The following is a 27,168-nucleotide window of genomic DNA, read 5'->3' on the forward strand; positions in this document are numbered from 1 at the left end:
GAGACCAGTCTCCCACCACAGCAATTTATAACTATATGCAGAATTTCATGCCCATTTTCAAATCAATTTTAGTGAAAGGCTCCAAAATTAGCCTCTTTACGCCTGCAAATTTGCCATCTGCAATTGCTTGTGGACACACTGAACAGCTACCCCGCTCCAGAACATTTTAACATACCAGTAAGAGTATCTGTGTCCAAAACAATCACAACAGCGGTCATAAATCTCTCCTGCAAGGTTAACTCTCAGCAAGCTTCAACGTCGGTGCCACGACTGTGAGACTGCCCGGGAAGACGGTCCGGGAGGGAGAAGCAATGCCTCCAGAGCTGGCCCAAGGTGACCAGTTCCCACCCTGTGCCACCACCATACAACCTGACGGGAAGTCCTGGGCTAAAAAGGTTTTCAGAGCTTGTCCCAACCACCTCCAGCAACGCATCTTCTCGCTACAAGGAATCTCACTTCCCATTTTCATTGCCGCAGCCACCAGAGCAGGCCCCTGCCATCACTTCTCCCTTACACAGTTGTTTCAAATGATAAAATCAATTCTTTGTGGGTTGGAACATAGGGGATGGACGAGATGCTGCCTGAAACCCAGAGCACAGGTACCACAGCAAAACAGAAACAAAGCCTCAAAACCTCTCTACATTTGACCCTGAAAAAATGACTGAGCCTAATACATCCTGATGACTCAGAAAATGAAAGATAAGTAGCTCAAGATTTGGGTTTCATGTTTTGGGGTTTTTTTTGCAGGGGTTGTCAAAAGTCTGTTTGAACATTTTTAAGGTTGCAAAGGTGAGACAGCACCACTGTGGTTTAATTTTCACCTGTCCTCAGGGGTTCAGGCTTTGGCAGCAAGCACATGCAGAAGAGCCAGCAGCCAAAAATAATCCCTTCTCCCAGGGGTGTGTTTCTGCTGTGTTTACTCCCGGTTGAGCTCTGGCACGGCTCTGAAGTTGTGCCTCACCTGGCCAAGGACCCTCAGCAAAGCGCGAGTGCCCAAACTCACCTTCCCAACAGGTTCCCAACAGGTTGCCCTGCCGCGAGACTTCCCCTGCTGCCGTGCCGGCGCAGCGATTACACGCTCCTCAAGCGCAGTGCTCCAAAAACCACAAAGCGGGTATTTTGCAATTTGTTTGCAAACCACAGCAGGCAAGACCGATAGTTCTGCGGCGAGAAATAAACCTGCACGCTCCGAATCTCTCTTCCATGCCCTCTGCATCAGTAGGGATTCCAGCCGCACGCCTGCTTTTGCACAATGTTGATCTGCTGGATCTGTCCCGCAGGAGATGAACTATGATAACATCCATGCCTCAGGAAGACGCGGGAACTAACACATTCCTACAGGGCTAACGTAATGAGATTGTTACGTTAAAAGTACATGTTGCCGTGCCGTAAATCTGCACTGTGCGTGCATCTCAGAGCTTTTATTTTGCATGCTGGCATCTTTTGGAGCCTGGGAAAGAATCACTGAGGGCATTTTTGCAATTCAGCAATGCTGTCAGACCTCTCCTACCTGCCAGGAACTCTGGAGGGTACCAAATCCCTCCGATTTTTCTGCTCTGTCAATGATCTTACCAGTAAACTCTTCCTGACCCTGCGCAATCGCCCGCCACACGCTGACTCAAATTCTTGTCGCCAGCTATGCCGAAAGTAGAGAAAAAAAAAAAAAGGCAGAGAGAAACACGAGCACATGGCGGATGGCTGGGCTGGCAGCTTGCTTGGCCAGGAACAGGCAGTTCAGCAGAAAACACCGACTTCCCACCTAATCATCCACCGGCTGGGACACGGTTTGGGAAGCCAGAACTGAAGCACATACAAACGGAGCAAAGGCACCGCCAAAAATAAGCATAAATGGCCCGAGAGCAAACCCTGGAGAGATTTCATCCAGGAAGAGCGTATACTTCAAGACCGTTGGGAGGCAGAGATAAGCAGTGGACGGGGTTTAATCAGATGCAGGGCTCTGCTGCTGATTTTATTGTCATGGTTTTAACCTTGTCATCAAAAACCAAGCACATTTAAAAGATTATAATCCAGCCATCGTTGCAACACACTGACGCCTGAACGTTGGGCCCCACGGCGGGAACAATTTAGGGACACTGGTAAGCATTTCTTGCAACAGTCTAGATCAAAGAAGCAAGGACTGGGAGAGGAACTTCCTACCTATAATTTAGCCCCAAACAAAGCTCCAAGCAAGCCAACAAGTGACCCGGCAGCATTTCCAAAGAAAAGCCATGCAGTCTCTGCCAGCCAGATGGTTAAGCAGGACATTGCCACACTCTCTCCTTTTCCTGGATATCTGCTGTTTGGCCACGTCTGCGTGATCTCATTCCTCAGCCCACCCTGGCTTACCTCATCCAGGAAATGAGAAAAAAAAAAATAAAGACACGGCTCCAAACCTTGCGCTGAGGCTCCAGCAGACTGAGAAGCCAAGTCCTAGCTCTGCTTTTGGCCTTCACTTCTACTGAATCTTTCCATGAGGTTGACAAATTGGGAGACAACGAGATCTCAGGTGTCTTTAAGATGAGGCTCGACTGAGCCACCTGCCAAGTGTCTCCTGGCCCAGCTTCCACAAGGAACAAGCTTTTTCGGTCACCACCCTGGCGGGACAAGATGCCCCCCTGCTTTGTGAAACCAGGTTGCAGGCAGAGGCAGGAGGCTTCTCCTAAGTCCTCCTCCTGAATAAAGAGATGGGTCCTCTGAGACAAGAGAGTCCACCAAAGCACGGACCCGTTGGAAATCAGGAACAATCAGTGTCCTCTTCTCTGAGGGATACTGCTGCTCAACTCACAGCATCTAAAAACATAATCTCAGCTGTTCCTTAAGTATTTGGCCCTGGAAAAGAGCAGTGGTGCTTGCTCACCGAGGTGTTAGCAGAGAGCATCTTCTCTCACCTGAGAGCTAAACGCAGGGGGACCTGCATTGTTGGGGGACCTCTCCCAACAGCGGCTGACATTTGTTAGGAGCAGAACCACTGCACAATTAACAGAAAATGCACTACACGAACAACATTCAGGGTTATCCCAATGAGTTACAACAGATGATTTGCCATCTTTCACCAGAAATTCAAGTATGTACAAACTCTGGATCTTAGGACACAAGGCAGCATCTCCTCCTGTCCCCACATACCCACTTCTTTAGCCAGCACCTGCACGGCTGCATAACGAACAGGACCTGGGCAAGAACCAAGTGCGAGTGCCACGTGCCACAGCCAAGGGGCGGACATGAGGGAGGTGAGATGGGAGCTGAGCAGGACATTCAAGGGATCCCCTAAGCGCATACAACACCCTCAGGCCAACCCTTGTTGAGCCATCCACAGAAGACAGAGCTCTCCAGTGTGGCGGGAGGAAAGACTTGTCATCATAAAGCGGTGCTGGTCATTGCGAAGGCTGATGAGGTCTAAACCGATGCCCTTATCATGCCCTTAGTTCCTCTCCACTGCTGCAAGAGCACGTCTGCCCGCTGCAGCTGGCACAGGCAGGGTGCTGGAAGCGGTCCCAGAGCCGCAGCTCGTGGCGGTCTGCAGCAACATCCCGCCCTGGAGAGGGACTCCCTCCTGAAAACACGGCACAGATCAGCCCAAGAACGGTGCCAGTGGAGAAACGCTCTCGTAGCGCAGTGCTATTAAGGGCATGTTAGTCACACGGCCGGCTCACTTAGCAGAAAGGTCAGCCTCGAACAAACACAGTCAGCAGCCAACTGGTGGCTGGCAGCACTCGCGGCCCCGGGGAAACCCTGACCCAACAGCGAGGGTAGGGTCGGGACTCCCCCAGCTGCATTTTTATTTATAGGGCTATCTCACATCATTAGGAATAGGATTTTTTTTTTTTTTTTCCAGTCAAGCATTCAATACACACCCTATTTTGGTACTGCAGCCTGGACATCTCTCCTAGGAGAAAAACAAAAAAAAAGGAAAAAGAAAAAAAAATAGGGGCTTTCAAAATGTTTTCAGCTGATCAGATTTGCAAACGGTAAAACAGGCTTATAAAATGATAAAATGATCAAGCAAGCTTTCAAGTTTGAAGTCAAACACTTGCTTAAGCCTCCGTAGACTGATCTAACTTATTGTTTAAAATTGCCTCGCAAATCCTGCCATCTTAGGGGGGAACAAAAAAAAGTAATCTTTCCTCCTATCAGTTGAATTTGACGTGCAAAAATTAAGTTTGTGGGAATTTTCCTTAAGAAATAATTTTCTTCTACCAGGGCAATTCCCATGGCTGCTCTTGCAAACGGGCAAGCTGACAGGGAGAAGATAAAGTGTCCATCACCAACAAGGGGGAAAAACCTTCTGTAAACGAGTCATTTGCCGCAGAAAAGCAGAACTATCATACTCGAAAGAAAAGGAGGAAGAGAGGGAAGAGGGGGGTTTTGCTTGTGGAAGCAAAGGTTTGATTACGATCATATTGAAGAACGATGGAGAAACCTCAGTGTCTCTGAAGTCCCGATTTAGCTCTTGTAACCCTAAAACTATAGACTTTTTCCAAACTTGAGTTTGAGTCATTGAATGGACTAAGGCAGTAAATGCTTCAAAATCAGTTCCACTCTTTCCCAGGGAAAAACCCCACCAAGGTGGAGTTACCCTGGAAGTTTTGCCTGTTTCACCTCCCAGGATCCCACCATCATGACACAGAGCCTGCCTCGCAGGTTCGGACGGGGAAGTGGGACTTCTCAAGCACCCGATGTGTTACCCTACCACCCACCTTCCCGCTTCCCTTGCCATCGTCCTCCCTCTTTTCTGCATGCAGGTCTCGTCTCCTCTCCCACCACTTGTACATGAGGAGAAATAACATTGTGGGGGGTTTTTTTGAGACTTAGCTGAGTAAGACAGTGACGTGTTACCAAATACCCTGCAGAGGCTGCGGGGCTGGGGCCGCCGGCGTTCCCTCGCACCAGGCGGGATGCTGAACTGGGCTCCCTTTCTTCATCCAGCGCTCTGAATAAAGCACAGGAGACCTGACTTGCTCATTGGCACCCTCCGCCTTTGAGGCTTGTTACTTTTGGCATCCCTTCCTCGGCCCCGGTCCCCTGCCAGGAATGTAACACAGAAGACGTTAAGGAGACCAGCAGAGACATCCCAGTTACCCGAAACAAGCAGTCTTTCAGCTTGGAGACAGACAGTTGGAGATGCCAAACATCGCTAACACACAAGTTTTTCAAGGTGGTGTTAGCTAAAGTGTTTTTTCTTAACCCACAGGAATTTTGGAGCTCTTAGCAAGACCTTATTTTTGATCACAGCAAAAATATTTTTCTCTTGGTATAAATTTGCATGGCTTGGGTTGCCACAATCAGGTTTTATACAACCCTGGCAAAAAAAAAAACCCAGACCAACAAAGCCAGGCTCACTTTCCAGTCAGCCTCCAAAGCAGATGGTGATTTCTAGACTGTGTGACTTCAAACCAGCACATTGGGCATTAAAATCTGCCGCTCTGAAGGCACCCAGATCAGGCATTTCGTTATCTCTGAATTAGATGATATCACTACTCTAATTTCCTCCACACAGGAAAACTAGTGACTCATCCCGTGCTCCTACGTTTTCGGGACAAACTTGCAAGGCTGGGACAGATGTTATTAAAAAAAAAAAAAAAAAAAATCTTCCCATCTTCATTCCAGAAATCACAAGGGAAAGCTGCACAGGCAACAAATATTTGACAAATAAAGCATCTTGTCAGCCGCTGACAAAAATAACAATTTAAACAAGAAATCATCCCATGGTTGCCCTATTTTTTATATTTAGAGCAGTTCTGCTAAATTACCTCCCCTAAATGAAGCCGTTTCAGCAGTTTGGTTCATGCTCATTTTGCAAACAATAAGTTTGACAGCGCAAAAAGAGAACTGCTTTGCTTTGATGCCTGGGGTCTGCCACAAGGCTGCTCTGCATCACATCAAGACTGCGGGACCACCGACCACATAAAAACCACTTATCCTGCAAAACGAGGGAACATAAATGACGTTCTCGCTGCAGTACAGACAAGTTTTGGGATTGAACACCCATAGAAAGTGATCAAGTACAGCTATTTAACCTTCGAGTAAACCAAAAATAAGGGAAATACATGACCAAAGGACCTCCGAGAGCAAATCCAGCGGCTGGCGATGCACGGAGCCATGACCGACAGCAGCTGAGCCGCTCCACACAGTGCAACCGCATCTGCGTGAGAAACGCTGCACCGAAAGAGAGCAGCACACCACCGCTCCCCGACCAGGAAAAACTACCTAGTACCCACGGCTGTGCTTCTGTGCCTTCTTTTGGAGAAAAATACCAGGTTACGGAAATGGCAAGCTGAGTATCAGTCCCTCAGATTTCAGGGACAAGAGGAAAGAAGGAGAAGGCTACGTATTTTGACTACTCGTTAACTTCAGTATCAAAAAAAATTCCAGGGAGGAGTTGTATTTATGTGTAATCATTATTTTCTTTTTTCTTGAATTTGATTTAGGAATTTGATTGATTTGATAGGAATTCCTAAATCTTGATTTAGGAATTTAACTGATGGGTTGTGGCTCTCTGTGGTAAATAAGCCACTGTACATGTCCCCTCTCTTACCGTGGCAAGGCAGGCATCCTACCCCCTAAAACAAGCAAAGCAGACAGCCAGGACTCCTGCACCAAATGGCATGCAAAGAAAAACTCACACTACAGTGTCAGGAGACTGTCAGCTGAGCTAAATTTTGTTCAGTTGTAAGCTACCATCAAAACCACAAGCTCTGCTGTTCAGAGATGCCACATGGGATGAGCTTACCCAGAGGGTCCTCCAGCAAATGCCAGGAGAGTGACATCCCGTTTCATCAAAACCATTCCCTTTGAGAGCTCCAGAAATCAGTTCAACAAACCAGGACTGTTGTTAACTTACCTCTAAAAGCTGAACCGGCCTGGTGGCACTGCTCTACCATGAAACCCAGCCAGCCATATTCAGCAGTTCTGTGTCTCTATTAACTCAGTTTGCAACAGGTTTTCAAACTTGGAGGCCAACATCTAACCATGGCTATCAGCAGGCAGGTGGGGACCCCAGCTCCACCTTCTGCTAAGTAAGAAAGAAGAATCTTCCACCCTCCAAGACAGCACAGGTTGAACCGAGCCCATCTTGGCTCTAAACGATATGGGGATGAGACACCTGCCTTTAACATGCCCACCATATCCCTCTCAGGAAAGAAATCCTGTACCTTTTGTGAAGCTCTAGCGGTTTCATTAACAGTGGGAACTACAGAGGATCTGCATTTCAAGCAGCTTGATCAGGTTTTAAAGTGTGTATATATATATGTTTCTGTAGAAGTACTAATCCTCTTGCGTCTCTTCTCCTCTACAGGACATCGTGGCAGCCTGCTGAAAGAATAAAGCTGGACACAAGCCCAGGCTGGTGGGGGCTCAGCATCACAGCCCCGTGGTGCTTCCCCCTGCCTCATTCAGTAGCCAGGATGGAGGCACAGTCTTGAACCCGGCATCCTGAACCCCATGTACCTGATTTTGCAATGGTCAATGGTCACTGGCAGGCAACAGGTAACCTCTCTCCATCGCAGTGATTTTTTATTTTTTTTTAAGGTTTGCAAAGTGCAAAAGCAGCAGCAGGAAGGACTGTGGGGAAACTCGGCCAGAACTCCTCCACACACACAGGACACGGTTAAACAGGGGCAGGCCAAAAGTTCACTCGGCTGGAAAAAAACATTAAGATGAATTCATGGAAGGAAAGTTCATCAAGGACTATCAGGAAGAAAGGCATGGTCTCTGGTATCTCAAGTCAATCAGTGGAAGCTGGGACAATGCACTGTGGTGTCCCAGACATAAACTCTTCCCTGGCCCCCACTCTCGGCTGCTGCTGGAAACTACAGACGGGGCCACATGGACCTTCCCCTCAACTCAGTACCTCCTCAGTCCCCTCAATATTTCTGTTGGCTAAAGGTGGGCTTGTCTTCACCATAACGCCATGGAATGTGCCACCCTACACAACAAGCTGCAGGAGCCAAGTCCCAAGTTGAGGACGCAAGTTCGGAGACACCAGGATGAAGGTTTCCTGCCCCGTCTACCTGTGTATCTGACACATACAAGCTACAAGACAGGCTTTTAATTACGTGAGCACACGTGGAGTTACCTAGACCCTTGCCTAAGTCAGGACCAAGAACATTGTACTCTTCTTGGATGAGCGACTGTTCAGCATTTCCCTCTCCCCTCCCTAAACCAAGTGTAGGCACAGGTCTCAGTCGTTACATGTTACTCAAAGGCTAGTTGAAGGAGAGTTACACATTTTCCTTGGGGATTATTCTTACTTGGTCCCTCAAAAGTCCATACAAACTCCCCGTACCTCTCTGAGGGTGGCATCATCCCCAATTTTGCAGCCACAGAAGAGTAGCAAACAGCAGACAAAGACTTGAGCACCTGCAATATTTAAGCCCTACAAAAATGACACATGTTTGAAGAGCAGCTCCCCTGGACTTCAGGCTGCACCTCCAAGAGCTCGACGGTCCTCACATCCATCCCCACGGTTTCACACCAGCTTTGCAAAAGATGGGGGAGATGCAATGAGCTGCCCTAGCCATGGCTGAGGTGACTTGTCTGGCATCATGCCCAGGGTCCCTGGCAGAGGCAAGCATGCCACTCGGCCCCCTGCAGCAGCAGTCAACTCCTCTAAAATTAGGGGGTTTTCCCCTGTTCCCACACCCGCTGGCAACACAAACAAATGATCTTCCCATCAGAAGGGCTGGGCAGGCCTGAAAAATGAGCTCCCGCCCGACACACTTTTTTGCACCACAATGGAAAGCTGAAAAATGGTTTGATATCAAAGAAAACATTTTGTTCTGCCAGAGAGGCCACAAAGACCTCAAGGTCAGAAAGTCTTGAAAATGCAGGTACACATGGTTATTTCCCAAAGATGCACAAAAAAGCTCATCCTCAACAAACCCGAAGGGCTGCATTTAAAGAGAGGCCACGTTAAAAAAAAAAAAAAAAAAAAAAATCCATGCAAACTGGCTCCTTTCTCAAGCCCTGCTCTCCAAACAGGCCAGCACATTTTGGCATCCACTCAGTAGATAAAACTTTCAACACACACAGTTGTAACCGAGCCCAGCTGTAAGTAAGCAAAAAAGGACCGCTCTGCGAGGGATGGGGAGGCAGCACTAGCAATGAGCTCCCAGCCCTACAGGCAAAAATCCTAACTTCTCAGCATCCAATTTCGTGACGCGCATCTGTGCCGAATGCTTTGACCTGGCTTTTTTTGCATCCCTCCTTTGTTAATGATACACTCTAAGTAAATTTTCACTCAGAAATTATTAAGCTGTGAGACCATTAAGGAACTATTTCTCACATCCTACAGCTGTGACTCAGAGCTAAATCAGAGATAATCATTAGTCACCTTGCTCACGCTAATAGCAAATTAATAAACAGTAACCTGAATTACATGACGTTTCTCTTAATGGACTTTTAAGATACCAAAGTGTACGAGTGTTGTGACCAAAGCACAAGTTCAAGGCATGGCATGTCATTAGGAGCATTAGCACAGGCCCTGCATGCCACTTATCTTTTGTGGGTGCGTACAGCTGCAAGTTTATCTAAAACACTTGGTTTCAGATAGGCAAGCTCTTTTCATTTTTAAAGGCTATTTAAAGAAACCCTCCAGGATCAACATCAGCCCAGTAAAAAAAAAAAAAAAAAAAAAGAAAAAAATGCAAGTATGCCAGTACTTCTCTTGAAAACCCTCCAGAAAAAACAAAATCCCCGTGGCCTAAATCTAGGCTGCAGCTGCAGTACACATGTCTGGGTGGCGTGGGGTCTTCAAAATCATTCCCTGTCTTGCCTAAAACCACTTGTACGGGCTGCCCAAGGACAGCATGGATGGAAACCTACGCCTGAGTTACAGCTTTTGGTAGAGATTTGTAACTGTCCATGACTTAATCGGTGCAACCTGAAAACCAGACGGGGCTAGAGTCTATTTATCCAGGAGTCCAGCAGCAGGACAGGAAACAACACGCTGAATCAAGCACTTCAACTCGGAGCTGCAGAAATTAGTCGGGTTTAAGTGCCCCGGCCACCACCCCAGATGGCACCCACCATGCCGACCACCACCACCAGCGTCAGCGATCAGCTGTGCTCCCCCAAAAACGCCCCTGTGAGATGAAGAGAAACCCCAAAAAGCCACTAGTTCTGCTGGGAAAGCAAGAGACTAATCTCTGAGTGCACCCACAGGGATCAGGCCTGACCTACCTGCCTCTCCCCTTGGAGGGAAGGGGTGTCCAGGCAGGAACCATCTACCCCAGCAGAAAAACCCTTCCACTTTTCCACGTGCGTTTCTACGGCCCTGGGAGATGCTCTGTCCACACATCCTGCTAGAAAACATACCCTGCTTCTCCTGCTGCCAGGGGACACCAGACAAGCCTTCCCGCACTTGAGGAAGGTCCACCAAGGTCCCCAGCTTGCAGCTTCTGAGGCTGGACTGCACCAAGCTGATTATTTCATATTCCCCATCCTCTGGACGGCTCAGCCTCCCGAACCATGGAAAGAAAGAGGCGTTCATGTTTAGGAGCCTGCAACTATTTCTGGCTTTTCTTCCCTGAAATTCCCCAAATTGAACATCCCTGCTCTTACAGAGCTGCGTATGGTTAATAAACACGGGTTTGGCACACTGGCAGTGCCACAGAACAGTGCAAGTTAATGAAACATTGAGGTGAGGTAACAGACTGGAAAGTAACCTTCTAATAGCAAAGGACTTCAAAAGAAATAAGGAGAAAAGGGGAGCGCGCTATAAGGAACAAGAGAAGCTGAAATAACAGCATATCAAGATAGTTAATCTGCTGACCTTTCTGTGATCTTCGAAGAGACACAAAGCAAAAAAAGTGACAGAAAATAAAACAAGAAATACTAAGCACGTGATGAGCAAGTAGAAAACAATCTCCTTTTACCGTCACGGTGCAATGAGTTGGGCACTGCGTTTCACAAAATAAATCACAGCTGTAAACCCAAGACTTTTGAATTGCTGGATAAAACATCAGAAACACTGTCTTGAGTAATTCAACCCAGACCAAGCCACGCCGGTTCCCTGAAATCAGGGCTCTGCTGCCTGCCACACTGTCGCCTCTGCAAGTGTCACTGTGACGAGCTACCCAGAACCGCTTCGAACACAAACATCCTTTCGGATGTTTCAGTCTGTATGGTCAAGGCGGTAGAAACAGAATAAGTGTGCAAGGAGATGAACACATGGCTTGGGTTTTTTTTTAATAAACTCTGACTTTGCTTTGCAATTAAACTGATGAGGTGGCACATACGTTACTGCACAGCCTGTGATATCACTCAGTCCATCTGAACTCCCTCTGTGGCTGCAGTTTTTTCAGCATGAGAATGTGTATGTTTTAGGCAAAGAAACTAAGACTCTTCATATTTCCTCAGGGCTGTCATCTGATCTTGTGGGGTTTTTTTTCCTTCTCTTTAAGTAAGTTGAAAGAAAAAAAATCTAAATTATTTGTACATGATAATTTATCTTTAAATAAGACCACATAATTTGCAACTGTGCACTTAAGCCCTACACGAGCAAAACCAAACTATCAGAAGTTACAGCTTTGTGACCCACTGGGCTACAGAAACTGCATCCCGGTGAAAGCAAGGGATGCCACATGCCACGCTCTCCAGCTTCCTGGAGACACTGTTAGGAGACCAGGCAGTTGACAACGCTGTAACACTTACCCTGAAAGAGGCGGTTTCGCTACTGGGCTTTCGTTCTCCCCCTAAGCACCTGTAAGGACATCCAAAGAGCAACTCACTGAAAGCAGCCAGCAAGGATGACGTCCGCCCGCTGCCAGGGCAGGGCTCTGGCAGCTGGCTCCAAACACCTCGCTCTCATGAGATACGTTGAGGTGCATTTTCCACGCACCCGTGGGGACACGCAAGCCAGGCAGCCAGTCACCCCGGCCAGGGGCCAGCCCTTCCCAGGCAGGGCCGTGCCCGTGGGTTTGGGCTCCCTGGCACGCTGCTTCCCCAGAGCACACTGCACCATCTGTATCCTCCTGCTCGTTATGAAAACGCTGCTCGGCGGGGAGAGGTAACGAGCTGCGGAAATACCAGTGGCGCCGCAGGTGTAGGGAGAACAAGCTGCTATTTCGACAGGGCAAAAAGAACCGCTCAGCCCTGAATGCCGTGCTGTGCGAGAGCCCACACAATAAACAAGGGCAGTCCCACAGCTCCACGCTCCTCACTGCAATTACTTGACGGTGTACTTACTCCAGAGAGCAGGATTTCGCCACTGGGGCACACAGGAGGCCTGTGTAAGGAACATTAAGTCTTTAAGGTCATCATTAAAGGCTGCTGTTCTCCCCAAAAAGTCGGTCCTGAAACTGGTCAGAAATAAATGCTTTTTGTCAATGAGGTCTGTGAACAGAAGGGCGCTGCCCAGCACGTAGAGGACTTCATGCCTCTTGCAGCGTCATGAGCAGAAATGAAGAGAGCGTGCCCGTACTAACCAGCCAAAGAGAGATTCCTGCACACCAAGTCTTGGGTCTTCAGCAGAATTAAAAGAATTAAGAGAATGTTCATTTTTAAGGACAACACATGCAGAAATAATAAAAAAAAAAGTTTTCTTCTTTGTACCTTACCGTAAGCTTCTGTCGATAAATGGGTGTGTAATTAAAACATCCTCAAACTACCCTCAAACTCCAGAGAGTGTTCAGGCTGAATTTAGGCTTTAAATCCTAGGCTTATAATTATTCCATTTCCCAAACAAGACGAATAACACAGCCAGTCCATCTCACAACAGCTAGCACTGCTGCGCCTTTCAAAAGCTGACAGCTAAGCAACATCACCTGCGAAACCCATTTTGACAGAGTCTCAGACAGTGAATAACACTGGAAACATCCAGCCTCACAAAACCTTGTCTGCGGGAGAAAGATTAACACATCACCCACACTATGAAGAAGGGGTAAAAACTGAGATTTCATTAGTGATAAGGATTTTTATGAGTAAAGTAAAGTAGAGTAAAGTAAAGATTTTTATGAGTTCATACTGGGAGAATGAAAAGCTGGGATCAAGTAAGGAGCAACAGAAGGACAAGCTAATAGGGAGCTCAGTAGCGCAAATTACTATGTCCACCCTGTCTTCGTTTTCCATTGGACCCATCTTGGTTGTTGCAGCTACGAAAGGTGTCATGGAAAATTCACCACCACATTAAAACTCCTGTGAGCTACAGCATTTAGGCTGCTGGTTGCAGAAGCACTTTTTGCCATCATCTGCTCCTTCATTAGGCAAAGTCTCTTATGGGCTGTCGATGCCTCAAACCCTCCTGAACCAACCACACCATGTCATTGTGCTGAGACGGAACCCAATTGCCCGTGTATGTATGCAAATAATTGTGCTGATCAAGGGAGCCCTATCAAAGTGAAATGTCTTACCCCATACCTTTGATAGCAACTTGAGATGGTTGAAACCCATGAGCCACTGAGACCACGTTAGGAGTGAGAACTTCACCTACACTGTGTGCAACACACCTCCCTGGCGACAGAGCAGGAGGATCACTAATGGGATATCACCACTGTTTCATCATAATTAACAAAACCTCTCGTAATTAGTGAAATCATGCCTTTTCTCATTCTATCACACACCTAGCAGATAAGTAGATGAAAATACGCCTACAACTGTCAACCTGATAGCATCTGTTTTGACAGTCACAGTACGAAGGTCAGCCACAATCTTGCTTATAAAGGTCATTTTCCAGCCCAGGGTAGAAGCAAAGGAGAAGGATTATTCTGGAAATTCAGTAATGCCTCCCTCCTGTCCCAGCAATAAACAAAACTCCCATACACAGCTCACGTCTTGCACCTCCCCTCCCTGAAATAATCCTTAAACCACAGCTTTTCACATTTCCAAGAACACCCTGCCACATAGGCATGCTTTGTTACGTGTGGTTTTGCTTGCATTCCTATCCGGACAGATTACCAGTGTGTTCAAAATGCATTTAATCTATCTGACAAATTTACGATGAGGAAGAAAAAAAAAAATAAAAAAAATATCAACCGGCAAAAGCAGCCTGAGAGACGTCAAGATTTCTTATGGTTCTGATTTCAAACCTGGAAAACATCTGTGCAGACAGAGGGACCCAGACTTCACATCCCCAATCCAAGAAGTAAGGGAGAGCAGCTGGCAAGCGGAAAACTATTTCTCGCCACGGCTGTGATTGGCAATTTTAATTTCTAACTGAATTATGCTCCAGCTATTATCATTTTTCTTTGCTGCCTGCTTTATTCTTTTAAAGAACTGGCTCTGTGGCAATGCTGAGAGCCGACCGGTGGCGGTGGTGGTGATGGCTGTCTCACCAGCTTCTCCCCACGGGTGGGACCCGGGGCGAGGAAACTCGGAAAGCCGTCAGGGAGGCAGTTGCTGGCTCAACCTTTGGCCTCGCCTGGGAGGCTGCCGGGGCAGCCGCTCTCCGTGGGGATCAGCAGCTTTTGGCACCGGGCATTTGCCAAACGCCGGCGGAGGGATGCGGGACCGACCTGGGGGACAGCCAGGGTGCTCACAGGACAACGTGCCTCGCCCACCGCTTCGCACCGAGGTGGACCTACTCATGGCAAGAGCCTTCATCCTCAGCGCCCAGCACCGCAACGCGGTGGTTTCCACGTCCTTCTGCCAGACCACTAGGAAAACCCTGGGTCCGGTGCTGGCGTTGAGCAGAAGGCACTCACCAACGCGACCCACTCCATCCCCTGAGCCAAGGGAGCCCCCCCACACCCCGGGGTTTGCGGGGGGGAAGCGGATTTAGGGAGAGGGTTTCCTCAGGGAGCCGGACGCGCCCCACAGCCCCCCTCAGCCCCCGCGGCGCGGCCCTACCGTCTGCTGCTGGCTCGACATGGTGACGGGCGGCGGCGCCGGGCCGGGCCGCGACGCGGCTATAAGGGCGCCCGCCACACGTAGCGCGGCCCTGGGCCGGCCCCTCTCGCCCTGCGCCCGCCCCCGCCGCCTTCTCCTCCTCCTCCTCCTCCGCCCCGGCCCGTGGCGAGGGGAGCCCGGCAACCCCCGGACGGGGAAGCGTCGTGGCGGCTCCCCCGAAGGACACAGGGGATAACACACAACGACAACCCCGCCCCCGCCCCCAGCGCGCCGGCTCAACAACAGGAATCTAAAATTCCCTTAAAGATGAGTTTGGACTCAGTTATCATCGGATCACAGAATGGTTTGGGTTGGAAGGGACCTCAAAGCCCACCCAGTGCCACCCCCTGCCCTGGGCAGGGACACCTCCCACCAGACCAGGTTGCTCCAAGCCCCGTCCAACCTGGCCTTGAACACCTCCAGGGATGGGGCAGCCACAGCTTCCCTGGGCAACCTGGGCCAGGGGCTCACCACCCTCACAGCAAAGAATTTCTTCCTAACATCTAATCTAAATCTCCCCTCTTTCAGTTTAAAACCGTTACCCCCCACCCTATCGCTACAGGCCCTTTGTAAAAAGTCCCTCCCCACCTTTCCTGTAGGCCCCCTTGAGGGACTGGAAGGGGCTCTGAGGTCTCCCCGCAGCCTTCTCTTCTCCAGGCTGAACACCCCCAACTCTCAGCCTGTCCTCACAGCAGCACCAGAGCAGCATGCCCTCGGAGCATCTTCATGGCCTCCTCTGGCCCCGCTCCAACAGGTCCATGTCCTCATGCTGAGGGCTCCAGAGCTGGATGCAGGACTCCAGGTGGGGTCTCAACAGAGCAGAGTAGATGGGGAGAATCACCTCCCTCGGCCTGCTGGCCACGCTGAGGGGGATGCAGCCCAGGATGCGGTTGGCTTTCTGGGCTGCAAGCACACGTTGCCGGCTCATGTTGAGCTTCTCATCCACCAGCACCCCCACATCCTTCTCCTCAGGGCTGCTCTCAAGCCATTCTCCACCCAGCCTGTATCTGTGCCAGAGCGCCTGCGGACACAGAGCCAAGAGGCAAGCTGGCTCCCTGCCATCAAGGCAGGGAGCAGGGGAAAGGCGCATTTGTCTGCTGAAACAGGGGCATTTGGCCCAGCTGCATGCCTCTAGGGTAAAAGCCATCATCATCTAGGTGACAATGGGTCCTGATTCCAGCCAGGAACCACCCATATGTTCAAGGAGAGTGAGGAGGAACAGGATCCCACAAAGAACAATTTAAAAAAAAAAAAAAAAAAAAATCACCTGTGGAGGATAATGATAATGCTGAAAAACAAGCAGCACTGTAGGCTGACCCCCGACCATTTGGCCAAAATGCCAAGGTTAGAAAGAAACATACAGGGGCCCAGTGGCACAGAAAGCTCAGCAGGTGATGGGAACAGAAGCTCATGCCTGACAGCTTTGCCAAAAATCCTCAATTTTCCACCATTGGAAAAGCTCAAATCCCAGAATGTTGCTGAACTGGAGGACAGGCAACCTCCTGGTGGAAGGAAACCACACTACATTCTTGGGACGGCCTGTGAGCCAGCAATGAAGGAAGATATGTTCCCAGTGGGTGTGTAATTCTGCACGTTGTGTTATTTGTGTGCACCTGGGGATGCACAGCCCAATCCAGCATGGCACTTGTTCTCTGACCACGTCCTCCTGATCCCTACCCATCGGGCCATGAATCCAGCCCAGGGCTATGAGGACAGCTATGCAAACAGTGCTGCCTCTCCTCTAGGAGGAGATAACTCACTTTTAACTATGCCCAGAAGAGCAAGAGCTCTCCCTAGGTCCAACACACAGTGCCTGCTTCGCGCATGGGAGTTGTGGGCATCTCCTGGTACCTTCTTCAACACAAAATCACAGCAGCCATGCATGTTGTTCAGTGTAAAAAAAACACTCCTGTTTCATCTCTGTCCTTCATTCTGGCAGAGTTTAAAATGTTGGTGCCCCAAATGATGCCCCTCGATGGAAAAGGAAAAAGATGGTGGGATTTTGCAAAGCTCCCTGAGATAAGTGGGAGAAGGACCCTTAAAGCAGAATACGGGAAACCCCAAGGGAGAGATGAAAGGAAAGAGAGCGGAATAAGTGGGGTTCCTCAAACGAGTCTTGCTGGAGGAGGAACAGGGCCCAGCCCAGCATGAGAAAGGAGGAGCAGGGACAACATGGAGGTGAGGGAATGGGGCGGGAAGGAGGCAAGCAGCACCTGTTGAACCAACTCCTGAAGCCAGGCGGCTATTACAGTGCGATCAGCTATCAGCTGAACTAATCCCCAGTGTAATTCCAGTTAAACCCGGGTATTACATTTGGGATTAACTCGGCTAAGTAATACCAGGGTCACTTTTTAGCATCTCTCATTTCGTGCCTTTCCTTAGATTGGTTTTTCGATTGTCCAGCCGCAGATTAAGTTCCTGCCGTAAAAACAATATAGCATGGTTGGAAGAACAAGCAAACAAGCCCGAACACATTATCCATTGGAAAAAACACACCCTGGTACAAGGAACCCTCCCGCAACCATTGCCTAGCCAGGACACAGGCTACACCTCGTCGCCTGGAGGACATCAGGCAAAGGACACGTTAAATGACTGAAAGCCCGGGGGTACACAGCAAAATGGCATGAGCTGCTCGGCTTTCCAGCCAGTGTGGTGGCACCCAAGCGTTATCCAAGGCTGCTTAGTCTATTTTGCTGCTCCTCAGAAGTGACTTTATGCCATGCCCAAATCAGAGCACCCAGAGTCAACATCTTATCTTTTATTTGTACATGGATTTGAGTAAATTTGTTAACGTGAGAGCTTCGGAACTGATCAAATCCATGTTGACCTGGCAGGAAAAGTATGTAAAATCTCAGGAAAAATACAGGTGATTACAGATTAACCTTAGTTGTCATTGTATTTGTGGCTCTGCTCTAAAGGAGCATAGAAGAGCCTGTTATTATCTCTGATGAGTTAATTATGCATCTTAACTTCTATAAGTACTATTATTAGGTGGGGTTTTTTTCGTTTAGTTGGATAAGAACATTTAATATTCTCCTTCTATGTGATGAATTTTAAATTCACGTCTTTACACACTTACCACATTACCATTCCTCTGTGTGTATCTTCAGTAAAGAAAAAGGTTTGAAAATGTGCCTGACAGACCAAAGCAAGTGGAGAAATAAGTTTATTATTAATAAATTAATAAATAATAAGTTTTATTTATTAAATTTATTATATTTATTTATAATTTATAAATATTATTATTTAATATTTATTATTTATTATTTAAAAATTATAAATATAACATTATAAAAATTATAAAAATATTATTATAAATTATATATTATATATAATTTATTATTTATAAAGAGGAACAGCAAGAAAGGGTCTGTGTAAAAGAAAAGGCAGAAAGAAGGGCTTCTGTAACCATAGACCACTGCAAACCATTCTGGCCTGATACACAACCAGTTCCAGTGAGGACATTTTTGAAGGAAAAACTGTTCTTTCTCATTAAAAATGAATAGCAGAAAGGTCAGTGGAACAACAGAAAACTTTTGTTACTAAATAACAGAAAAAAAATAGCATTGAGAGCATGTAACACCTCCATGTTTCCCCTAGATATCTATCAGCGAGACAGAAAACGAGTCAACGTTATCTCCATTTGTTGCATCATTCTTCATTTCTAACTTCATTAAAGTTACCTCCCTTCTAGGAATTAAATTGACTGCTCATAATCCGCCTGAGAAATTGAGCAAATAAGAAACATTTTGTGTATAAAAGATCAAGGATTTTTTTCTCCTCTATTTTCCCAAGCACAATGCAGAAGACAGTATGAACTTCTGTAACACTAACTTCTAATTATTCAAATATATATGGCTACTGCCTCAAGTTTTTAATTCGCCTGTGCTTTTTCAAGGAAGTAATTGATGAAACAGAATCCAAAATGAAGCAAAAAGGAAAAAAAAATTAAAAAAAAAATCTAGTTGCTTACCTCAAGAGACATCCAAATTAGTGACACTCAATTAGTTTTCATTAAAGACCTTCTCGGGCTATTTAACAAGCTCTAAGAGCTTCAGCCTACTGCAGCTGGGGAAAGCGGCAGCACCACAGCAAAGCAGGCAGGGGGTCAAAATCTCTCCAGATGATGGGGAAAAAAAAAAGGGGGGGGAACAGGGCGTAACGGGACCGGAGCAGTCTCTCTGCTTCGTAAAAAGCAGCTTCAGGAACGATTTGGCAACTTTGGGACCCTATTACATACAATAAAGCAATTACAGGGAATATTTTTATTTGTGGGTATTCTCACTCTGCTCACGGTATTGGAGACTTTTGTTCCTCGTCTTCCTGGGAGGGACAAAAGAAAGTTATGCCTCAGGTACCTGCCCTTGTGCACGCAGAACGGGGAAAAGCCTGTATCGCCCTGATACAGAGATCTCAAAGAGGCAGTAAATCTCCAGACAAAAAGCTTTCTTAAGAGCCCATTGTGCAACCTACTGTTCCACTAACAGGGCCCACAGAGAGAAAAATCTATATATAACTCCACCAAACAGGCCCAGTGAGCAGCTGCTTGGGAGGGGTTTCCTAGTGTCATCTTCCCAGTTCAAAATCAACTGCAGCACCTTCCTAACCAAAAATCCCATCCCAGCACAACCCAAGAAATTACCCCAAAGTGCCAAGACTCATGTGAAAACTTGCAAGCCAGGCACAGCCGCTGGCTTCCTCAACGCCCACCTCGACAAGTAACAAGTTCACTAACAACAAAATGTCACTTCCCACCTGGCAAGGTGGCCGAGGTGGAAACTAAAACAGGCCGCATCCTTTTTGCTCACAGGATAGCATCAACCCCAGAAGTACCGCAGCCTTCGGGCCAGCATCATGGAAGGAGAGGGGTGGCCCTTTGCAGTGTTCTCCCACATGAGAGATATAAAGGGGGAGGTCATCATCCCTGATTTTGCACTACGACATACTCTTAAATCCTTGCATGAATTCTCTTACTTTCCTGACATGGAGCTGGAAAAGCATCGCCCAAATTAACATCAGAGCCTGAGGCGAAAGGGCGCCAAGATCAGCTGCAATGTTGTGAGTGACACCATTCCCTCCGTGGCTCCTGCCTGCTCTGCGTCGTACATTTGTCAAAGCTGGAGCAAAGGGTGGAGGAAGCAGGAAGAAGGATGGCTGAGCTTGAATTTGTGCGCCATGAAAGCCAAGCTCTCCTGCGTGCCAGGGCTATGCTAGCCAGATGAGCGATCCTCCCTGCACTCAAACTACTCCACAACTAGACTATCTCTGCTCTGTTTTATTTGCTTTCCTCGCATCCAGGAACCTGCGGATGAAGGCTTCAGCTTCAGTGCCTTGCATAGTTTTTCAAGTGATGAAGACAAAGTCGTCATCTTCCGCACCATTTCTTCTCAGCCTCTCCAGCTTTGTTCAGGTGACGTTTTCCTACATGATCAGCAAAGCACCTGCACTTCCATGCTCCCCCAGTCCACAGCCGCCACAGCGTTGGTCTCCGAGTTCTCTCACCACCTGCAAGCAGTGAGGAAGAGATCCTACAGAGGACAAACAGGCTAAAGACAGCTCTCAGGAAGGAGCCCACAGGGTAAATCAGTGGAGAAACACCTAAGAAAGGCGGACCCAGGCTCAACAGCTTTTGGTGAGGCTTTCACCCCAGTTAATGGGCCATCCTTCAGTCACCAGGAGTCTAATAAGTTCTGCTCATCAAATACTGAATGCACTAAGATTGGCACCTTTGAAAATTAAATATTCCACAAATCAACACACGTAATACCTTTGGCATGAGCCTGCAAAGATACCAGCTCCGATACTGGACTGCCCCAACAAGCAGTTCCAGCTTATCTAACTCACCTTTCACCCAGGGCTTTTCACAAATAGCTTTGAATCCCAGGTATATAAGTCAAGTATGGATCTGCAGCACTACAACCTCACTCAGGAAACATCAAATCAGAAAGTTTTATAAACTACAAACGCAAAGCAAAGCACAGTATGTTGGAAGCACCAGAGATACAGGCTGGTAGGGCACTCTGCTGGCATAAACAATTTGGCCTTTTAATGAGACCAGGAAACACTATTTTTTTCCTCTCCTTGTTCTACAATTCAAACATGAGATCATCCCCAACTTTTGGAAAGCTGTTGGAGACAAACAAAAGCTCCAGAAGTGACAACAAATCAGCCACGGAAACCTCCAGCTTTGGCAACACCCACTGCTGTTGGGGACTGTTACGGCCAGCCAAAAACACTAAGTATAAAACCAGTTTGCCAAGATTTCACAATGGGAGAAACAGAGCCCAAGACAGGAACAAGCTTTGCACTGACCTGGGTCTTTGCATCTCTAAAGCACCATCCAGAAGTCAGGAAAACAAAACAGGGAGGGAGAAGAGCAGAAGGAATGGCCACACTCAAAGGGTTCCAGTGACGAGTGGCGTTCCTCAGGGGTCAGTACTGGGACCGATGCTGTTTAACATCTTTGTCAGAAACATGGACAGTGGGATTGAGTGCACCCTCAGCAAGTTTGACAATGACACCAAGCTGCATGGTGCAGTCGACACACTGGAGGGAAGGGATGCCATCCAGAGGGACCTGGACAGGCTGGAGAGGTGGGCCCGCACGAACCTCATGAAGTTCAACCAGGCCAAGTGCAAGGTCCTGTACCTGGGTCACAGCAATCCCAGGCACAAATACAGGCTGGGCAGAGAATGGCTTGAAAGCAGCCCTGAGGAGAAGGACTTGGGAGTGCTGGTGGATGAGAAGGTCAATATGAGCAGGCAATGTGCAACTCGCAGCCCAGAAAGCCAACTGCATCCTGGGCTGCATCAAAAGAAGCGTGGCCAGCAGGCCGAGGGAGGTGATTCTCCCCATCTACTCTGCTCTGTTGAGACCCCACCTGGAGTCCTGCATCCAGCTCTGGAACCCTCAGCACAAGAAAGGACATGGACCTGTTGGAGCGGGTCCAGTGGAGGACCACAACGATGCTCTGAGGGCTGGAGCCCCTCTGCTGTGAGGACAGGCTGAGAGAGTTGGGGTTGTTCAACCTGGAGAAGAGAAGGCTCCGGGGAGACCTTAGAGCCCCTTCCAGTACCTAAAGGGGCTCCAGGAAAGATGGGGAGGAACACGACATGTTCCTCAGGGCACGTAATGATAGAACAAGGGGTAATGATTTTAAACTGAAAGAGGGGAGATATAGATTAGGTATCAGGAAGAAATTCTTTACTGTGAGGGTGGTGAAGCACTGGAGCATGTTGCCCAGGGAAGCTGTGGCTGCCCCATCCCTGGAGGTGTTCAAGGCCAGGTTGGATGGGGCTCTGAGCAACCTGATCTAGTGGGAGGTGTCCCTGCCCAGGGCAGGGGCATTGGAACTAGATGATCTTTAAGGTCCCTTCCAACCCGAATCATTCTATGATTCTATGATATCATAGTAATTAATGTCTTCCAGTCATTGAGGCAGGATATTAAACTTCAGCTTAAGCTCTCAAACATCTTTGCATTCCTCTGTAGCTCACCACCAGATAGCAAGACAAGGGTGAAGAGAGAGCTTTTAACAAGCTGCTACCTTCACAGCTATCTCCACCTCTAATGACAATCTAACAGCCACCTTTGTGCTCCACACAATTCCCACTGATGGGCACATGCGCTGCCCCTATCCACCTACCCACTTCTCATATAACTTCAGAGCTCACTGATGCCCAGATCTGGGATTCCATGGGTTGTTTGTTTGGGGTTTGTTTTGGTTTGGTCTTTTGTTTGTTTGTTTTGTTTTTTTTTAAGTCTCTGTGCCTTAGTGACACAACCGCTAATACTCACCATCAGGCTCTTACCTTCCTCCACACCCTCCAGTCTGTATCTGGCAGCTCTGAAGGTTCCCAGTGCAACTGGTCCAGCCATTGAGATGGCATCCCCCCACAGCAAGCCCATAGGTAGCAAATTCCCAAAATCATTACAGAAATGGTAATAAGGAAAAAACATACAATCACACAGCTGCTTCTTTCACTGTCCATTTTAGAGCGAGTATAAACATTTGCCCTATCCTTCAAGCATCACTCAGCACCTAGATCCCTAACTTCTGACAGGGGTCCTTGATTTTTCTCACCCACCTCTTCATTCTTATTTCTCTTTTTTTTCTTTATTTGTATTTCTCTTTTTTTCCTTTGCCTGTCTTTTAAAACCTACAGTGCCTTAGAGGCTTCTCCGCCAGCCCTGCACAGGGGCCAGAGCAATCTCAGCTCCATTTTGCAGACAGATCGCACGCTCTCCTTGCATTTGTAGGCCACACAGCTACAGGAGTAACAATGGGTGATGCAATCAGGACAGCAAAGGATTTCACTCAAAGCAGCAGGCAATTCCGAGTGCACTACAATCCCAAGCCATCACCTAGTCAGGGCAGAGGTGAGGCTCCAAACCACCATCCAAATGGCTCGATGTCCCCATGCGGACGCTGGGCTGTACATGCAGCTTCACCTAGTGAGCTAGCATGGAGATGATCCAGCAATGGCTGCTTTCACGGCACAGGAGCTAGCGTTCATCTCAGGACACAGACACGCAGGTTGAGGTTTTGGAGACGCCATGCAGGTGATGGAGCAAAAGAGCCACTGGCCAAACACAGAATGAGAACTGAAAGGGCTTTTATTTGCCTGAAGGCTGCTGGCACTGCCACATCTTTAGGTTGGATCTTAGCAAGACAAGTATAAAATATATCCCTACCAGGGCTTGGATGACATTCTACAAGGAAAGGAATATTTGTCAGGAAAACAGCAACAGAAATAGCCAGCGATTTGTCTGACTGACTTTCCACAGCTGGTCAGGGCAGCTTGTAGATCCAAACATGACGGAACTCAGCCAAAGCAAGCTATGACGCTGCAGTTTGCTCTACTCATAAAAGCGCACTGCTTTCTTTGTACTCACCTTGAATGATGAATCAGTAACAATCAACTTTACCAACCCCTTTGGAAACAAGGGAAGGTTTCATATCTTTTTGCGGTGCGTCATATTGCTGTAAAGATATTTATTTATTGTGCGTAATTTTCTGCTCTAGATCCATTGCCTTTGCCCTACGTGATTTCTTGTCCCTATCACAGACTTTGGCCCATATCCCTATCCTGTCCCCTTTACAATACTGGAATAAAGATTTCAGTTCCTGAAATTAACTCAAAGGCTCATTTTCACAGACTCACATTCCCTACATACTGCTGCAATCTGGGAATTCAGATGAGTAGATTAAAAGCCACATACGTCTTCTTCCAAAAGCAGGTTAGCACAGGAAACGGCATAAGATAGCTAGCCTGGTATCTTTGTAGATAAAACTGCCACCAAAGCAGTCATAATTGAAGAAGAGTCAACAGAGGCTAAGGAAGGGCCAAGGAAGCCCAACCTTTCTAGGGCCAGGTTGTGTTACAGCCGGAGAAGCACGGGCAGGTAGCAAAGCCAGCTCCTATCACAACATTTTGAAGTCTTCAGTTCATCCTGACCCTCTTACAAAGTAAACCAGCACTGCAGGAGGACAGCTCTACCCGTCACTCCCTCTGTCTCCAGGCTCCGGGCAGTTATGACCACAAGCTCTCTCTAGCACCAAGCTCTTCTTCAGCCAGCACAGTGGGTGAACAACCCCACGGTACTCACTGACTTTGTTCACCTGTTTTCATTCTGTCCTTACACCTGTGCAAGGACAGATGATTTAGGATCTGCAATACACTACTGAATTTTAGCACTTCTTCCCTGTATGTTGTTTCCTAGTATAATTAGTTAGCCCGCCTGGTAACCTGTGTAACTAACCCAGACAGACATACACTGCCATCAACTAAGATAAATGACCATTCCTACAGTAAACCACGTGAAGGAAAACTGTGAGACTTCAGGTTTGGTGAACTTTATCACAAGGTTGTCATTTTTAGAATAATGTAGAGAAGTCCTTTTACCGTTCTCCTAGAAAAGCCATCCTTAATCACAGGCAATAAGCTTTAAGAAATCAGGGTGTCATTATTTACTGGTCATGTTGCATGCTTTACCCAAACACACCAATTTTCTACACGAGAAATAGCGTCTTTGAAAACGCATGTTGCATAAAAAGAAATACAAGAAAATAACGTTTCTTTTCTTTTTAGCTCTTTCCTTCAAGTCACTAAGAAAATGCGCAAGCCCACGCTGCCATCTGAGTGATATCTCCTCCCATGAACCTCAAACATCAGCCGAATCACTGGAGCAAAGGAGGAACAGGCAAAGAGCAATGAGAACAAGCACATCTTCAGCACTTGCAACCCAATGGAGTCGACCAAACAACTGTGTTGCTCCTGGCAGCTGTCACAAGGGAGAAGGGACATACTGAAGGTCTCATTCCATACTGGCTGGGCCCAGCAGAACCAATGTTCTACCAGGAGATTTCACAAAGGGTCATGGGTATGTCTTGACACACGATTGTCTGTTAGCTCACCCCACGTCCAGCCAGAAGGCTAGATGAGACTAGCGGTTTGGTGGTTCACATCAGGCCAATCCTTCAACACAGCATACTGGGTGGTGGAGAGTCCTGCTTTTCTAAGTCTTAGATGGCATTAGATTGAGCATGTACCTTCCTCAAGGTGTGCTTCAACGATCTGCTCTCCCTCCCTCACAGCCCACCTTTAAAAAGCCATTAAAAGTTAAAAGAATACTGTGCACTGAACCAAAGCAACAACTATAAGGCATGTGCTGCTTGCTGAACAGAAACCAAGAGACTTGACTGAAGAACAGCAGCTTTCCTGTGCAGAGTTCAGTCCTATTCAGGCTTCAGCAGAGCACGTCACCTGGAGTTACACTGCTGCCCCAGCCACTCAACCCCTGTTGTCAGTGTAAGAAAGGAGATGAAGAAAGAAGGGAATTTTGCTTATTTGTTCACCCTGTTTTGTTTTGTGCTGCCTTTGAGCTACTGTTTTATGTCATCGTCAGAGAAAACTGAGTTTGGGGCACCGGGGGGAGCTGGCAGCAAGCAGGTAACCTGGTCAGTCAGATTGAACTGCTTGAGAAGAACCTCAGGACGTAAAGAAAAGGCTCTTTCTCAAAATGGCTTAACAGCCCTCTAACTTTCAGCAGCATCAAATGCCAGTTGACATTCACGCTACAGCAAGCTAAGTGGCCCAATAACCATGATACAGTTAAAAACAACCTGAAAGCTCTCCATTGTCATAGGGGATGGAAACAATTTCTCATTTACCATGAAAGCTGTCTCCTCCTGTTTAGTTTTCTGATCTGAAGGCTACACGTGAGAGCTTAAGTAGGTCGCATGAGCCTCTGCAGTTAATTTTGTCTTGCCTCATTCAGCTGGAAGCCTGCGGCTCAAAGCACCACCTCCAGATTTGGCTTTTACACTCATCTCGAGCCTCATGTCGAAAGTTGGTTTGAGTCAGCAGATGCAGCACCTTCTGGAAAAAAACTAAAAAGGACTTTAACTTATCAAGAACCCATTTGATTTACTACCTCCTTTCTGTCTGACCAAGAACATAGGGCACTTGGGCACAGGACAGTCAGGCCATGTCACGCTGGGAGTGGCATTTACTACCAGTTTTGCACAGTGAGGTTTTACAATCAGGAAGCACGGAGACGGTGAAAGGGGAGACCTGCTGCAGGAGCATCCATCTCGCCTGACTTAAGCCCCCAGAAGAAGACAGACGAAGGGGGAACCTTCTGATATTAGCTGTGGAGGCTCTGGATAATCAATCCCTGGGGAGCTTAGCTGTAAACCCAAACATCCAGGCTGGTGCATCTGGGGCAGAGCCTGCATTCCCTACAGAGGAAAGACACAAAGCCTTGTAATTCTGGGTTATGTGAAGCAAAATCTGAACCCCAAAGGGTCTCCTGCAAAGCCAAGCCACAGCAGGACTTTGCATATGCTTCATGCTTGAGAGGGCTGGGAGCACAAGGCCCCAGGCACCGGGTTTTATACAGCAGTACTGGATCATAAGAGCAGCAGACATGCAGGCAAATAGAGAAATGCAGAATATAATTAGTAAAGAAATTTGTTATACGCAAATCCATGCATAAGAAATGACCTGGGACATCTGGTGAAAGTGTTCTGTAGCAGTAGATGGAAAGCAGAGCACAAAACCTCCACAGTGCAACCGAAAACAGCTCTCAACCAACCAAATAAATACAAAACCCTCACTTGCATAATGATTAACCTTCCCAAGAGGAAAGGTAGGGGAAATCTCACTGCCAGCAAGTGAGCCATTTGTAAGACCTCATCTGGAAAACCAAGTACAATTGTGGTCACTTGTGTTCAAAAGAACTGAAGTGAAACAAGAGCCGGTACACAGAAGAAATAAGTCAGCTGAGGAGGAGAGTCAGGAGGAGAGATTAAGAGGGATCAACTTATCAGATCTGGCAAAGTAA

At 47.6% G+C, this 27,168-nt stretch overlaps 1 protein-coding gene across 1 annotated transcript in view; it reads right to left on the bottom strand.

The window, feature by feature from the left end:
• PAPSS2 (3'-phosphoadenosine 5'-phosphosulfate synthase 2) overlaps window positions 1-14,870 on the bottom strand; it is a 31,726-nt gene extending 16,856 nt beyond the window's left edge. Inside the window, exon 1 of the mRNA XM_054204427.1 lies at window positions 14,782-14,870. Coding sequence (XP_054060402.1) covers window positions 14,782-14,802 — 21 coding nt within the window. The 5' untranslated portion in view covers window positions 14,803-14,870. The remainder of the gene's footprint in view (window positions 1-14,781) is intronic.
• Between the last annotated feature and the right edge of the window lie 12,298 nt (window positions 14,871-27,168).

Source organism: Rissa tridactyla, chromosome 6 (genome assembly GCF_028500815.1).
Source record: "Rissa tridactyla isolate bRisTri1 chromosome 6, bRisTri1.patW.cur.20221130, whole genome shotgun sequence".
NCBI lineage: Eukaryota > Metazoa > Chordata > Aves > Charadriiformes > Laridae > Rissa > Rissa tridactyla.